We start from the raw sequence: 15,475 nt of genomic DNA, 5'->3' as shown, positions 1-15,475 counted from the left end.
AGTTTCCTGGCACAAAGCACAACCACCAGACGTACTGATCCTCACAGATGTGCACACTCCTCTGCTGCCTCCTCATCCTGCTGCAGCACTGTTGAATTGATCTGCGGTGCCTGGCCTCCTGGATGCATGATGTCCTCTTACTGGACACTTACCCAGATGAATGTGAGAACAGGCATGGGGGACCTCCATCAGCATTGTGCTGTGTTTTGGATATTGTAATGGACTGCTGCTACTTACAGACCATTCACTGAGTCTGATACAAAGGATGCTATGGCATTGGACAACACCAGGCCATGCATTCAAGGAAGGTTTGGGAAAGACAAGCTTGTCCATCAAATATCCCCTGATCACTCATGAACCTGCAGCAGCTTGAGTTCCCTGCTGGAAAGAAAGTAAAGGCTCTTTCAGAGTCCTTTATAGCATGCGTGCTTCCTCCACATGCATCCAGTGGTTCCAGCAACAGTGATGGCGAGGGAAAAGATCAAGAAGATTCTCTGACAGACCTTTGATTCTGCATCAGAGTTTATTTTAATCTAATGGTCATCAGAAAAGAATTTACAAGACCTGTGCTCATAGCTTGATTATGCCACCGCAGATAGTAACAGAAACACCCTAGAATCAAATATAGGGCTGTTATTCTCACACACTGAATTGCTTAAGGATTCTTAAAAACAACTGTGTTCCAGAAAGATTTGCCTGGATGCCAGTCTTGATTCTGAATGGGTTGTTTGTTAGCCCACGAGACCATGGACCTCACAGGGCTTAGAGGGGTCAGCCTTCTCCACCACATTGTAGCTACAGGTCTCCTCATAGAATATACTTTCACATTTCTCTTCATCGTAGTCAGTAGGGGTGGCAACGCTATCAGTGGGAAAGGCAAAGCAAACACAAGTGTGTGAGATATGTCAGGATATTGCAGAGAGACAGCAAATGTGGGGTCTGACTCTCCACTTGGTTACTCTGGGTTTATGCCAGCGTCAATTCACTGAAGCCAGGGGGGACTTACGCTGAAGTAGTGGAGTGGAGAATCAGGTCCTTAATACATTGTTGTGTACCTGTGTGCAGGCCAAAAGCTTTAACTGTTGGCAAGTGGCAGTTATTAGAATTGTCATCATGCTGTGTGTCCTAGCCTAATGCTATTTCATGATGCTTAGTGGAACTCGAATTGAGCTGCTCTACATTCTGATAGACATTTTGTCTTTTTATCGTCTCTCTGGCAAACCAAGAGCAAAAGTCCATTTTATTTTATGATCCCTGTGTATGAGTGTCATGTCTGGGCAAACCCACCCAGTGTTAGGTTCTGACATTTGGAGCACCTACAGTGCTTCCCTTGGAGGTTTGTAGGCAGTCATCATTGCTATCAACACTGCCAAATTTCTATGCCCCACTGAACAGGGGAAGGGAGCTAGTTACACATACATACTGTACTTCACTGGGACTGTGTGAGGGTTAATCAGCAATTTAAAAATAAATCATAATGGGGGTTATTATTATTAGGGGTAGAACTGCAGCTCTATGTGTCAGCACACTGAAATGAATTTAAGAGGGGCTTTTAGAAATGCCCTGTGTGGAAATGTATATTGGGTGTGACTAGACATTTTGAATGGTTCAAATGGAGGATTCTCTGCACCTTGAAGTCTTTAAACCACGATTTGAGGACTTCAATAGCTCAGACATAAGTTAGGGGTTTGTTACAGGAGTGGGTGGGTGAGATTCTGTGGCCTGCGTTGTGCAGGAGGTCGGACTAGACAATCATAATGGTCCATTCTGACCTTAAAGTCTATGATTCTATTTAGAGAAGTATATTTCAGGAGCTTTTCTTACTCCAAATTCTCATATATGTTGTTAAGGGTGTCCCCAAGTTGTATTGAAACAGGTCGACCTGCAAAAACACTTCTCCTTAAAACATTCACAGCTTCTCTGACAGCAGATTCTCCTACAAACAAGCATATCTAGGGGACCTTCATTAGCTCCTCGTGAGACATGGACTACTGGAACTTTTTACTTTGAAAGGCTTACTGGCCTAGGGGATGGGGAAAAGCAGTAGATGTGATATACCTTCATTTTAGTGAGGCTTTTGACACAGTCCCATGTGATTCTCATAAGCAAACTGGGGAAATGTGGTCTAGATGAAATTACTATAAGTTGGGTGCACAACTGGTTGAAAGACCATACTCAAAGAGTAGATATCAATAGTTTGCTGTCAAATGGGGAGGGCATATCTACTGAGGTCCCACAGGGGTTAGTCCTTTGTCCGGTACTATTCAGTATTTTCATTAATGACTCGGATAATGGAGTGGAGAGTACGCTTATAAAACTTGCAGATGACACCAAGCTGGGAGTGGCTGCAAGCACTTTGGAGGGCAGTTTTGGAATTCAAAAAGACCTTGACAAATTGGAGAACTGGTCCAAAATCAACAACATGAAATTCAATAAAGAAAAGTGCAAAGTACTACACTTAGAAGGAAAAATTGAATGCACAGTAACAAAATGGGGAATAACTGGGTAGGTGGTAGTAAGGCTGAAAAAGATCTGGGGGTTATAGTAGATCACAAATTGAATATGAGCCGCCAATGTGATGGAAAAAAGGCTAATATTCTGGGCTGTATTAAGAGGAGTGTTGTATGTAAGTCATCGAAGATAACTGTCCCTCTGTAGTCAGCACTGGAGAGGCCTTCGCAGGAGTATTGTGTCCAGTTCTTGGTGCCACATTTTACAAAAGATATAAGCAAATTGGAGAGAGTGCAGAGGAGAGAGTCCAGAGGAGAGCAACAAAAAATGATAAAAGGTTTAGGAAACCTGACCTGTGAGGAAAGGTTAAAAAAAACTGGGAGTGTCTAGACTTGAGAAAAGAAGGCTGGGGGAGGGGGGACCTGATAGTCTTCAGATACCTTAAGGGCTGTTACAGAGAGGACATTGATCAATTGTTCTCCATGTCCACAGAATGTAGGACAAGAAATAATGGGTCTAATCTGCAGAAAGGGAGCTTTAGGTTAGATATTAGGAAAAGCTTTCTAACTATATTGATAGTTAAGCTCTGGAATAGGCTTCCAAAGGAAGTTGTGGAAACCCCATCATTGGAGGCTGTTAAGAACAGGTTGGACAAACACATGCCAGGGATGATCTAGCTTTACTTGGTCCTGCCCCATCATCAAGTCCAGCCCTCTGTGCTATCTCAAGGTCCCTTCTAGCTCTGCATAGAGGTTTTTAAGGCCCGGCTTGATAAAGCCCTGGCTGGGATGATTTAGCTGGGGTTGGTCCTGCTTTCAGCAGGGAGTTGGACTAGGTGACCTCCTGAGGTCTCTTCCAACCCTAGTCTTCTATGATTCTATGATTTCTACAATTCTATGCCCATAACTCAAAAAGTTCTGGATCAAATTATTTCAGGTTAAATTTTACCTTTAGGCTGAGACCAAGCAAAGAATATTACATGTGCATGCACACTCACACGGAACATATTTCAAAGGTGGGCAGTTAAAATGGGTGGTGTGTGGAGTTAGAATGGCAGTGCCTTCTCTATCTCAGCTACAACTACTGTGTAGTAGTACTGTGATGTAAATTACTGTGAGATGAGTAAATTAGGATAGTCTAGTAGTTGGAGCAGGGGGACTCTTCATGCTCAGAGTGTTTGAAATCACAATTGATGCACATTTTGTACATGGGGTCCATCTTTGAACCCAAATCTGAGATCCGAATCCCCCTCAAATTTTGGAGGGGTTTATAAATCTTACTCTCAATCCAAATTGTTTGTGGCTTAAACCCACTTTTCATTTATTTATTCTTTAGTATAATGACTTGTTGAGTCAATGTAACAGCAAAAATTTCTCTCAGGAGAGCTGTGCCTTTGGGGTATTTGAGTGGAGTGTATAGAACCCATCCTACCATAGCCACTAAGGGCTTAACAAGTAGGCTAGCTACCTCCTCTGCTGCAGCTAACTGCTGGGACATGGACAGCTGGAATAAGAAGGCAGCAGATAAGACAAGGGGTTGCAGCTAGAAAGGCTGGGAACTCTGGAGAGGAGACTTCTCAGCAAGCAGACTGGCAAGATGCTGCACCAGGAGTTGGACTTCCAGAGAGAGACAGAGAGGGGTCTGGAGAGCGTAGTGATGTAGACAGGTGGAGCAGGTAGGAAGTAGGCAGGGCAACAGCAAGGGAAGCAGCAAGTGATTGTAAGGAGCAGGTCCTAGCTCCTTAAACACAGAGTTCCTGGGCAGGAACCCTAGAGACAAGGCTGGGCCTGGGTTCTCTAGAAATGGGGATAATAAAGTGTCATAAATATAAAGAGAAGGGTAACCACCTTTCTGTATACAGAACTATAAAATCCCTCCTGGCCAGAGGCAAAACCCTTTCCCCTGTAAAGGGTTACGAAGCTAGGATAACCTCGCGGGCACCTGACCAAAATGACCAATGAGGAGACAAGTTACTTTCAAAGCTGGAGGGTGGGGGAAACAAAGATTCTGTTTGTGTGTGTGATGCTTTTGCCGGGACCAGAGCAAGAATGCAGGTCAGAACTCCTGTAAAGAGTTAGTAAGCAATCTAGTTAGATATGCGTTAGATTCTCTTTTGTTTAAATGGCTGATAAAATAAGTTGTGCTGAATGGGATGTATATTCCTGTTTTTGTGTCTTTTTGTAACTTAAGGTTTTGCCTAGAGGGATTCTCTATGTTTTGAATCTGATTACCCTGTAAGGTATTTACCATCCTGATTTTACAGAGGTGATTCTTTTACTTTAATTAAAATTCTCTTTTAAGAACCTGATTGCTTTTTCATTGTTCTTAAGATCCAAGGGTTTGGGTCTGTGTTCACCTATGCAAATTGGTGAGGATTTTTATCAAGCCTTCCCCAGGAAAGGGGGTGTAGAGCTTGGGGGGATATTTTGAGGGGAAGATGTCTCCAAGTGGGCTCTTTCCCTGTTCTTTGTTTAACACACTTGCTGGTGGCAGCATAAGGTCCAAGGACAAAAGGTAAAAGTTTGTACCTTGGGGAAGTTTTAACCTAAGCTGGTAAGAATAAGCTTAGGGGGTGTTTCATGCAGGTCCCCACATTTGTACCCTAGAGTTCAGAGTGGAGAAGGAACCTTGACATAAAGCCTCCCTGAGGAAGAGGGTGCAGGGCTGGGGCTGATGACCCTATATAGGGACACTGGACTTTCAGCCTGTGGGACTCTTTATTACCCTGGAAGGGATGTGATTATAAGTGACCTGGCTGGAGGGCTGGCGTGATGAGATGAGGCGGACTGTTGCAGGGCCAAACAGCTGTCTGGTGGGGGAAACCTGAGGCAGAGTTGCTGCAATGCCACTCAGGACTGCAAGAGGATGGACTGGCTGCGACGTCACCCAGGACAGCTTTGCATTTTTTTCCCCACAGAGAAATCTGAGCGTGTGGCCTGAACCCTGCAGGAAAAATCACTGTGCATATATTTTATACTCACAGGCTGCAGCAGCGCATTATTTTCTTGTGACAGCTACAGCTCTGGCAATCCTTCGTTTTCCATTTGGAGTTAAATTCATGTAGCACTCCTTTCTCATCAGTGCAACCTGAAAGGACATAGCCAACTTGCTGGTACATGCCAATAGTACAATTAACTTAAAATTGTTTATGAAATCTGGGTTTGGTCTTTGTATATTTAATATGAGGCTGGAGTGTAGTTTGTTCTAAGTTTTTTTTATATAGCACCATAAACTCTCAGCCTGCTAAGACCCATTTCCTGCCCAAAGGACGTAACAATCTAAACAAGAGGAGACAAACCAATGTAAGACCCTGGACAATTCAGGGGACAGAGAGGATTGCAGATAAGGTGGGATTGCTTGGAAAGCTATTTCTCTGCTCAGATTCCACTGAATCACATTATTGGCACACATTTTTAAGGCCTGACCTAAAGCCCATTGAAGTCAATGGACAAACTCCTGTTGACTTCAGTGGCCTTTGATTCAGTCCCTAGTACATTTCAAATTCTTGTGATTAAGGCCCTAGCTTGGGACTCAGGAGATGTGAGTTCAATTCCCAGCTCTTCCAGAGATCCCTTGTGTGACCTGGGGTAGGTTAAATAATCTCTCTCTGCCTCCATTCCTTATTTGGAAAATGGAAACTACTTCATCACTGGGGAGGTAATGTTTCATTTTGGGTCAATTTCCTTACCTCACAGGGGAGTTGTGAAGATAATTAGTGTTTGCAAAGCACTGAAATAATAGAAGCCAGCTAGTAGAAATTTTTCTAGCAGCTCTATCAACATGGTTTTTGAATGAACCCACCAAAAAAATCAAAAATTTCCATGGGAAAAATGTCAACTTTGCCAAAAAAAAAATTGATTTTCTTTTCCCATCAGGCTGGGCAAAGCCAAATAGAAATGATTTAGTTTTCCAAACCAAAATGTTTCATATAATGTCAAACTGACCCAAATCTGTGTCTGTCTTGAGCTTCTGCAGTGCCTCATGGGAGTTGTAGTTTGGATGCTTCATGCCTCCCATTCTTCTTTGAGTCAGATGCCCCAGCTGGACTATATCTCCCATGCTGCACTGTAGTGTTCCCATTGGTTGAACCACTGCAGTGGCACATGGCCATGGTGCATCATGGGAGATGTAGTCCATCTGGGGACACTGATCTACAGATGGAGGTTTGAGGCTCAATAGCATCTCAGGAGGACACAGATTAAGGCTGAACTAGCTGAAATGAAGTGTTTTGATGTTTCTGAATCATTATCAACCAAATTTGTAATCTCAAACCTGAGTTAATTATTTGATAAGGCCTATTTCCATAAAACAATATTGAGTGGCATTAATTATATTTCTGTCCTCTAATTCTTTATTGATGGAATCCCACATCAGCTTTGTTGTTTTGCCCAGCACTTATATCAGGCTCACTCTGCCTATAATTATCAGGGTCATCTCACTTGCCCTTTTTGCATATTAGCACAGCACTTGCACTCTTCCAGTCCTCTGGAATTTCCCCAGTATTCCAAGGTTTATTAAAAATTGGTCAGATCTCCTCAGCCAACTCTCCTACGGGTCTTGGGTGCAAGTTATCTGGGCCTGCTGATCTTAAAACTTTTATCCCTAGCAGATGCTGTTTAACATTCTCCTTAGTTGTTGCTGTTTATCATTTGTATTACCATAGTGCTTACCCCATTGCACTAGGCGCTGTACAAACAAAGAACAAAAAGACTGCCTCTGCCCTGAAGAGCTTACAATCTAAGTATAAGACAAGAGACAGCAGATACAGACAGGAGTATAAGGAAACAATGAGACAATATTGGTCAGCATGATAGGCAGTGGTCTCAGCACACCAGCACCCTCGCCCAATGTCAAGTTTTTTGTAAGCATTATGGCAAAGTAGAGTTATGAGGAGGGATTTGAAAGTGGATTATGAAGTAGCTTTGTGGCTGTTTACAGGGAGTTCCTCCAAAGTGTGTGGGGCAGCATGGGAGTAAGCACAAAGGGGCTTGTTTGCAAATTTAACAAGTGAGCAATAGAGGTTTGCATCATGGGCTAGTTGGAGGTCGGAGTCGATATCTTCATGAATAATGAGAGATGTGAGGTAGGGTGAGGACAAATCATGAATGGCCTTAAAAGTAGTTCCTCCTCTAGTAATACACTATCCTGTTTCTTTCCAAATACAGAACAGAAATATGTATTGAACACCGTCTTTGTATCATTATCAGCAACTTTACCATTTCATCTACTAAGGAACCTGTACTATTGTTTGGATTTCTTTTGTTCCAGATATACTTTTAAAAACCCTCCTTCTTGTTGCCAGTGCCCTGCCAGCCGTAGACTCTCGCCTGATGTGTTTAGCTTCCCTGCTGTCTCTGTACGTGTTCAGGGACACTGCCCAGCCTGCTCCTGGTAGTCATGAGAGCAGCCAGTGTGCAATGTGGCAGGCCTTGGTGCTGCTGGAATGCACCCCTACACAGCCTGGACACAGTGCATTTTAGAACAGTGTTCACCACCAGTACACTGGGCAAGACAAGCCAGGCAAAAGGTTTGTGCATGCTACAGCCTGGCTGATTCTGTGATGTCCCCAGTGCTCTTGCATCTCTCATCTTCTCCTGCCTCTTCTCCCTTACCCACCAGAGTGCAAAAACTTGTCAAACTGATGCTTGTTCTTGGGTGTTCCCCAAGAAACCTGCTAGCCTTCATCTCCCACATCCCCACACCCATCAAAGTCCTTGTGTCAGAGACTACCTCTTCTGAACTGCAGCAGAAGCCCTCCATTGGCTGTTGGGCCCTGAACCTTCTTGGCCCCATGACTGACTCGTGTTTGTGTAAATTACCGTAATCTCATCCCATCCAGATCTGAAAATAAGAGCTGCACAACTCCCAGAAGCCAGCCCCCCACAGCCTTCGCCCACTTGTGCCTTTTATGAACACATGTCTGGCTGTTCCTTTGAAAATCTCTGTACAAATGCCATTTGTGCCCCAAAATCCATATGTGTAAGGGCTCTTTTGGCTGTGCAAGCTTTCAGAAAACTGTCCTGGAATGTGTGGCATCACTAACACTTCCCAGTCCCCCTTTCTCTCATGGCCTCAGTTTACCACCTTCCTCCAACAGTAGATCTGTATTCATGACTCACCAGCCATCCCACGTCCCTCCCCATCTTCCCTGGTTTCTTGTCCCTGGTTAGGTTTCAACAGACAGGTGTTAAATTTAGCGAACAACTCTGTTCTCAGTGATGTGCATGGAAAAGGCCAGATTTCACACTGAAATCTCCTGAGATAGTGCAAAGGGGCCAGAAAGGGCTGCATACAGCCAACAGGGAATTCCCCTGGAATAGGGGAACTTTTTTGCTGGCTTGCACCAGCCTCCTCCCTCCACAGGGGACTGTGACACCTATCCACCAGTGGCTACACTAGTGGCTTAGAGCAGTGTCTCAGTTGCTCTGAGCTTTATTGGGAGTGGCCAATGAGCCCTCAGGAAAAGGCCTGGGTAGAGACCGTCAAATCGTGGAAGTCAACGAATGGCTATGCAGGTGGTGTCGGAGAGAAGGCTTTGGATTTTGACCATGGGATGGTGTTCCAAGAAGGAGGAGTGCTAGGCAGAGACGGGCTCCACCTAACAAAGAGAGGGAAGAGCATCTTCGCAAGCAGGCTGGCTAACCTGTGAGGAGAGCTTTAAACTAGGTTCACTGGGGGAAGGAGACCAAAGCCCAGAGGTAAGTGGGGACGTGGGATACTGGGAGAAAGCACAAGCAGGAGAACCCGAAAGAGGAGGGCTTCTGCCTCATACTAAGAAAGCAGGACAAACAGCAAGTTATCTCAAGTGCCTATACACAAATGTAACAAGCCTGGGAAACAAGCAGGGTCCTGGAAGTCCTGGCACAGTCAAGGAATTATGATGTGATTGGAATAACAGAGACTTGGTGAGATAACTCAAATGACTTGAGCACTGTCATGGATGGATATAAACTGTTCAGGAAGGACAGGCAGGGCAGAAAAGGTGGGGGAGTTGCATTCTATGTAAGAGAGCAGTATGACTGCTCAGAGCTCCAGTATGAAACTGCAGAAAAACCTGAGTGTCTCTGGATTAAGTTTAGAAGCGTGAGCAACAAGGGTGATGTCTGGTGGGAGTCTGCTATAGACCACCGGACCAGGGGGATGAGTTGGACGAGGCTTTCTTCTGGCAACTAATGGAAGTTACTAGATCGCAGGCCCTGGTTCTCATGGGAGGTTTCAATCACCCTGGTATCTGCTGGGAGAGCAATACAGCAGTGCAGAGACAATCCAGGAAGTTTTCGGAAAATGTAGGGGACAATTTCCTGGTGCAAGGGCAGGAGGAACCAACTAGGGGCAGAGCTCTTCTTGACCTGCTGCTCACAAACCAGGAAGAATTAGTAGAGGAAGCAAAAGTGGATGGGAACCTGGGAGGCAGTGACCATGAGATGGCCGAGTTCAGGATCCTGACACAGGGAAGAAAGGAAAGCAGCAGAATACGGACCCTGTACTTCAGAAAAGCAGATTTTGACAACCTCAGGGAACTGATGGGCAGGATCCCCTGGGAGAATAACATGAGGGGGAAAGGAGTCCAGGAGAGCTGGCTGTATTTTAAAGAATCCTTATTGAGGTTACAGGGACAAACCATCCCGATGTGTAGAAAGAATAGTAAATATGGCAGGCGACCAACTTGGCTTAACAGTGAAATCCTTGCTGATCTTAAACACAAAAAAGAAGCTTACAAGAAGTGGAAGATTGGACAAATGACCAGGGAAGAGTATAAAGATATTGCTCAGGCATGCAGGAGGGAAATCAGGAAGGCCAAATCACATCTGGAGGTGCAGCTAGCAAGAGATGTTAAGAGTAACAAGAAGGGTTTGTTCAGGTATGTTAGCAACAAGAAGAAAGTCAAGGAAAGTATGGGCCCCTTACTGAATGAGGGAGGCAACCTAGTGACAGAGGATGTGGAGAAAGCTAATGTACTCAATGCTTTTTTTGCCTCTGTCTTCACAAACAAGGTCAGCTCCCAGACTGCTGCACTGGGCAGCACAGCATTGGGAGAAGGTGACCAGCCCTCTGTGGAGAAAGAAGTGATTCGGGACTATTTAGAAAAGCTGGACGAGCACAACTCCATATGGCCGGATGCGCTGAATCCGAGAGTGCTAAAGGAGTTGGCGGATGAGATTGCAGAGCCATTGGCCATTATCTTTGAAAACTCATGGCGATCGGGGGAGGTTCTGGACAACTGGAAAAAGGCTAATGTAGTGCCCATCTTTAAAAAAGGGAAGAAGGAGGATCCTGGGAACTACAGGCCAGTCAGCCTCACCTCAGTCCCTGGAAAAATCGTGGAGCAAGTCCTCAAGGAATCAATTCTGAAGCACTTAGAGGAGAGGAAAGTGATCAGGAACAGTCAGCATGGATTCATCAAGGGCAAGTCATGCCTGACTAATCTAATTGCCTTCTATGACGAGATAACTGGCTCTGTGGATGAGGGAAAAGCAGTGGGCGTGTTGTTCCTTGACTTTAGCAAAGCTTTTGACACTGTCTCCCACAGTATTCTTGCCAATAAGTTAAAGAACTATGGGCTGGATGAATGGACGATAAGGAGGATAGAAAGCTGGCTAGATTGTCGGGCTCAACGGGTAGTGATCAATGGCTCCATGTCTAGTTGGCAGCCGATATCAAGTGGAGTGCCCCAAGGTTCGGTCCTGGGGCCGATTTTGTTCAATATCTTCATTAATGATGTGGAGGATGGTGTGGATTGCACCCTCAGCAAGTTTGCAGATGACACTAAACTGGGAGGAGATGTAGATATGCTGGAGGGTAGGGATAGGATACAGAGGGCCCTAGACAAATTAGAGGATTAGGCCAAAAGAAATCTGATGAGGTTCAACAAGGACAAGTGCAGAGTCCTGCACTTAGGACAGAAGAATCCCATGCACAGCTACAGACTAGGGACCGAATAGCTAGGCAGCAGTTCTGCAGAAAAGGACCTGGGGGTTACAGTGGACAAGAAGCTGGATATGAGTCAACAGTGTGCCCTTGTTGCCAAGAAGGCCAATGGCATTTTGGGCTGTATAAGTAGGGGCATTGCCAGCAGATCGAGGGACATGATTGTTCCCCTCTATTTGACATTGTTGAGGTCTCATCTGGAGTACTGTGTCCAGTTTTGGGCTCCACACTACAAGAAGGATGTGGAAAAATTGGAAAACGTCCAGCGGAGGACAACAAAAATGATTAGGGGACTGGAACACATGACTTATGAGGAGAGGCTGAGGGAACTGGGCTTGTTTAGTCTGTGGAAGAGAAGAATGAGGGGGGATTTGATAGCTGCTTTCAACTACCTGAAAGAGGGTTCCAAAGAGGATGGATCTAGACTGTTCTCAGTGGTAGCAGATGACAGAACGAGGAGTAATGGTTTCAAGTTGCGGTGGGGGAGGTTTAGGTTGGATATTAGGAAAAACTTTTTCACTAGGAGGATGGTGAAACACTGGAATGCATTACCTAAGGAGGTGGTGGAATCTCCTTCCTTAGAAGTTTTAAAGGTCAGGCTTGACAAAGTCCTGGCTGAGATGATTTAGTTGGGGATTGGTCCTGCTTTGAGCAGGGGGTTGGACTAGATGACCTCCTGAGGTCCCTTCCAACCCTGATATTCTTTGATTCTATGATCCGCGATGTTCCCTCGCCGGAGCTTAGGCACAGCCAGCAGGATTTCTTACCTTGTGCATCATATCCAATTGTTTTCTGCCAGCATTGTGCATCGCATGATGTCACTGAGAAGACAACGATAAGGAGGCCTAACATGTGCATCTGTAAATGACAGACGACTCAATCATAGTCACTTGAAGGTTCATAGCTCAAAAATCGCTTATTGGCATAGAAATCATCAGGACAAATCTCCTTATTGATGAATACATTCACAGAGGGAAGCTACTGCTTAGCGAAGCACTTAAGCATGTGCTTAATTTTAATTTAACTTACTTAACCTATTTAAGCCTATGGTTACTTGCTCTGCTGGATCAAAGCCTTAGAATCAGGTGGAGGCTTTTTCTACAGGGGTAGAAATCCCTGGGAGCAATTGTGGATATGAACCTTATCTTCATATAAGTAGTCCATTTATTATAGTGACATCCCATTCTGCTCAGTTGGAGAATTTAACTCCACCCACACTATTTCTTTGTTTGATCTCACACCAGGAGATCAGATTTCTGTGCTCTTCATTTCCACCTATTAATATTCCAGCAGTTGGCAATGCTTCAGAATTCCCCAGGGGATAGCACTTGACCATCTAATAAAAAGTATCAGACTTGGAAAGCTCACTCCATACTGTTGCACTGTAGAAATTATTTATACTGCATTCGGGTCAGAGAGAGCTCGTTGCAGTCGGTCAAAGGAATAATAGCACCTTGCCACCTTGCCTAGAGGGTGTGTTCTTTTCATCATAGTCTGATGTAGTCATGCATGAGTGCCTTTCAGTTTAGTCCCAGAACTAGATACATCTTTTGGCCTGTCTATATGAGAGAAATTTAGCTCATTAGTCTCTGTTTGGCCCAGTCCCTGTGTCAGCATTTTACTTGCTATACAATCACAGGTTTCTGAGTAGTAGCCGTGTTAGTCTGTATTTGCAAAAAGAAAAGGAGGACTTGTGGCACCTTAGAGACTAACCAATTTGAGCATAAGCTTCGATGAAGTGAGCTGTAGCTCAGGAAAGCTTATGCTCAAATAAATTTGTTAGTCTCTAATGTGCCACAAGTACTCCTTTTCTTTATACAATCACAGTGACTTGAACAAAAGCCACCTGATTCTAAGCCTCTTCGTATCACTGAGGGTGGTACAAAGGGGCCAGAAACTGGCTGTATACAGGCAGCAGGGAATTCCCTTGGCGACAGGCAAACTTTCTGCTGGCAAAAAGATGCTGCAGCCAAGTACTGCAGGAGCTTCCTTCCAACCCCAGTGTAGGGCAAATATCAGGATGGTCACACTTGTCTTCCACTAGCATGGAGCCATAACCTGAGCACCCCCTCAGTTGCTCTGTGCTTTGAGACTGATCCAAATCAGGGAGCCATAACTGGTTTCCTGGTGCTCCCCCTCCAGAGCTTGGGCACAGAGGAAAGTCCGACCCTGAGACTTTGTGTGCCTGCATGAATTTAGAACAGCAATATCTATTGTTTTTTCCTCTTGTGTCCTTAATCATGAAGGCTGAATTTGATGGTCATTTTAGGCCGAGCTCCTTCTGGTTCCATTTTAGAGGTGGAGGGCTGGAGGCTGGGTCACCTCTCATCATCTGAGTGAATTTAGTGCTGGCCAAACAAGGAATACATGACCTCTGCTGAAATTGCCAAGAGTGACAATCAATGGTGGTTATAGTGCAGACATTCTTCCACTAGGAGCTGCATTGAGACTAGAGCTGGCCTAATAATTCACTGCAAACAATATTCTGCACAAATGTGGGCATTTTCCCCCACACCAACAGGTTTTTTTTTACAAATGAATGATTCCAATAGAGACTCCCAGCTCAGTTCACACAGGCGGCAAACAGCCTTCAGGTGGTATTAGCCATTTGTGATTCCCAACTTCCCTGAGAGGGAGCGAAATCAGCAACCTAGAGAGAACTCCACCTGAGTCTTCACCATGCTTTATGTAGAGCTGAACAAATGCATGTCTCTGATGTGACATGTTGGCTGCTGCGTTAGAGCCCAATGGTAACTTTTGTAAGTGAGTCTTATTTTAATGTATCTAGTCTGCTAGGTGTTTTTCGAGGAATCTTCAGTTGAATTACTTAACTACAGGAAAAAGAAAAGGAGTACTTGTGGCACCTTAGAGACTAACCAATTTATTTGAGCCTAAGCTTTCGTGAGCTACAGCTCACTACGAAAGTTTATGCTCAAATAAATTGGTTAGTCTCTAAGGTGCCACAAGTACTCCTTTTCTTTTTGCGAATACAGACGATCACGGCTGCTACTCTGAAACCTGTAACTACAGGCTGTATCAACTAAAATTCTCATTGGAAGTCTGTGAACGTTTAAAAGCATGTCAAGGCTGCAGAGTTTGGCTCTTTGCTTTTATTTATAATATGAGCTAATCTCCCAGCAGCCAGCCTTTTAGATCCCTTTACATGAGACAGAAGAGAGGGATTCTAAATATCCCCACAATCAGACAGACTTTTACAGTGCTGGCAAAAAACAAACGAACACTGAGTCTCCCTCTCTGTGTCTCTCACTCCCAGCACCTGTCAGTTTTCTTTTAAATTCATTGTCATTTTATAATTGATTTAAACTTGAAATCCCCTCAGATAAGGAAATATACAAGTCAGACAAGAAGTTATTTTATGTAGCAACTGGGAAGCTTTCCCTAAGAAAACCCAAAATCTGTACTTTAAAATTGCAATGTGTCCCTCCTGTTCTTACAAGAGGAAAGATGTGTGTTGACTCACCATTATTCCAGAGTGTGTTCCTTCCAAAGCACACGTCCAGCCTGAGTAACACCTTTGTTTGCAGTGAATTATCATATAGCACCGGAGTCTAGAGACAGACTAGCTGAGCCCTGCACAAACAAACCACACGGAAGCAGCTCAGTTGCCTATTAGGCAAAGACCTCACATATATAGGCATCACTAAGATTTGGATAATGTTTAGCAAGAAGGTTTGGTTCAAAATAGAACCAGTGGACTGGTCCTGCCCCTTCTTGGTGGCTGCAGAGAGCCCAGATGTAGTGAAATTGGTGCAAACAGACAAGATTTGGGATGCCCTTGCAGGACTCCAGGCTCCTCTGCATCCAAACAGTACAGACCTATTGTGTTCCTGCAGAGCAAGTGCGTGGGCAGGTCTGGGGAGCAGCACGGTGAGGTCTGGTGGATGACTTGCTTGCAGGTGAAATAAAAAAGTAGGAAGAGGGAAGTATTCTATTGTTCCTGTTGCCTTCATACAGGTCACTGGGGTTTCAAAAGAAGCATCTTTGCCAAGACCTCCCTGTTGCAAAGACTGGCATTAAGGGCTAACATTTCAGCATAGTGAGCAGAGGTTGCATGTAGCAATGTAGTTGTACCAGT

General features: G+C 44.7%; 1 protein-coding gene across 1 annotated transcript; it reads right to left on the bottom strand.

Annotated features, from left to right (window-relative positions):
• Positions 1-731: 731 nt before the first annotated feature.
• MSMB (microseminoprotein beta) lies at positions 732-14,935 on the bottom strand. The gene is made up of 4 exons (XM_073354886.1): positions 14,861-14,935; positions 12,147-12,237; positions 5,433-5,538; positions 732-861 (listed from the first exon to the last, which is right to left on the bottom strand). Exons 1-4 carry the CDS (start codon positions 14,933-14,935, stop codon positions 732-734), a joined length of 402 nt encoding a protein of 133 aa, XP_073210987.1.
• Positions 14,936-15,475: the final 540 nt, after the last annotated feature.

This window comes from Lepidochelys kempii, chromosome 7 (assembly GCF_965140285.1).
Source record: "Lepidochelys kempii isolate rLepKem1 chromosome 7, rLepKem1.hap1, whole genome shotgun sequence".
Lineage (NCBI taxonomy): Eukaryota > Metazoa > Chordata > Testudines > Cheloniidae > Lepidochelys > Lepidochelys kempii.
This window is presented reverse-complemented; position numbering and strand designations above follow the sequence as displayed.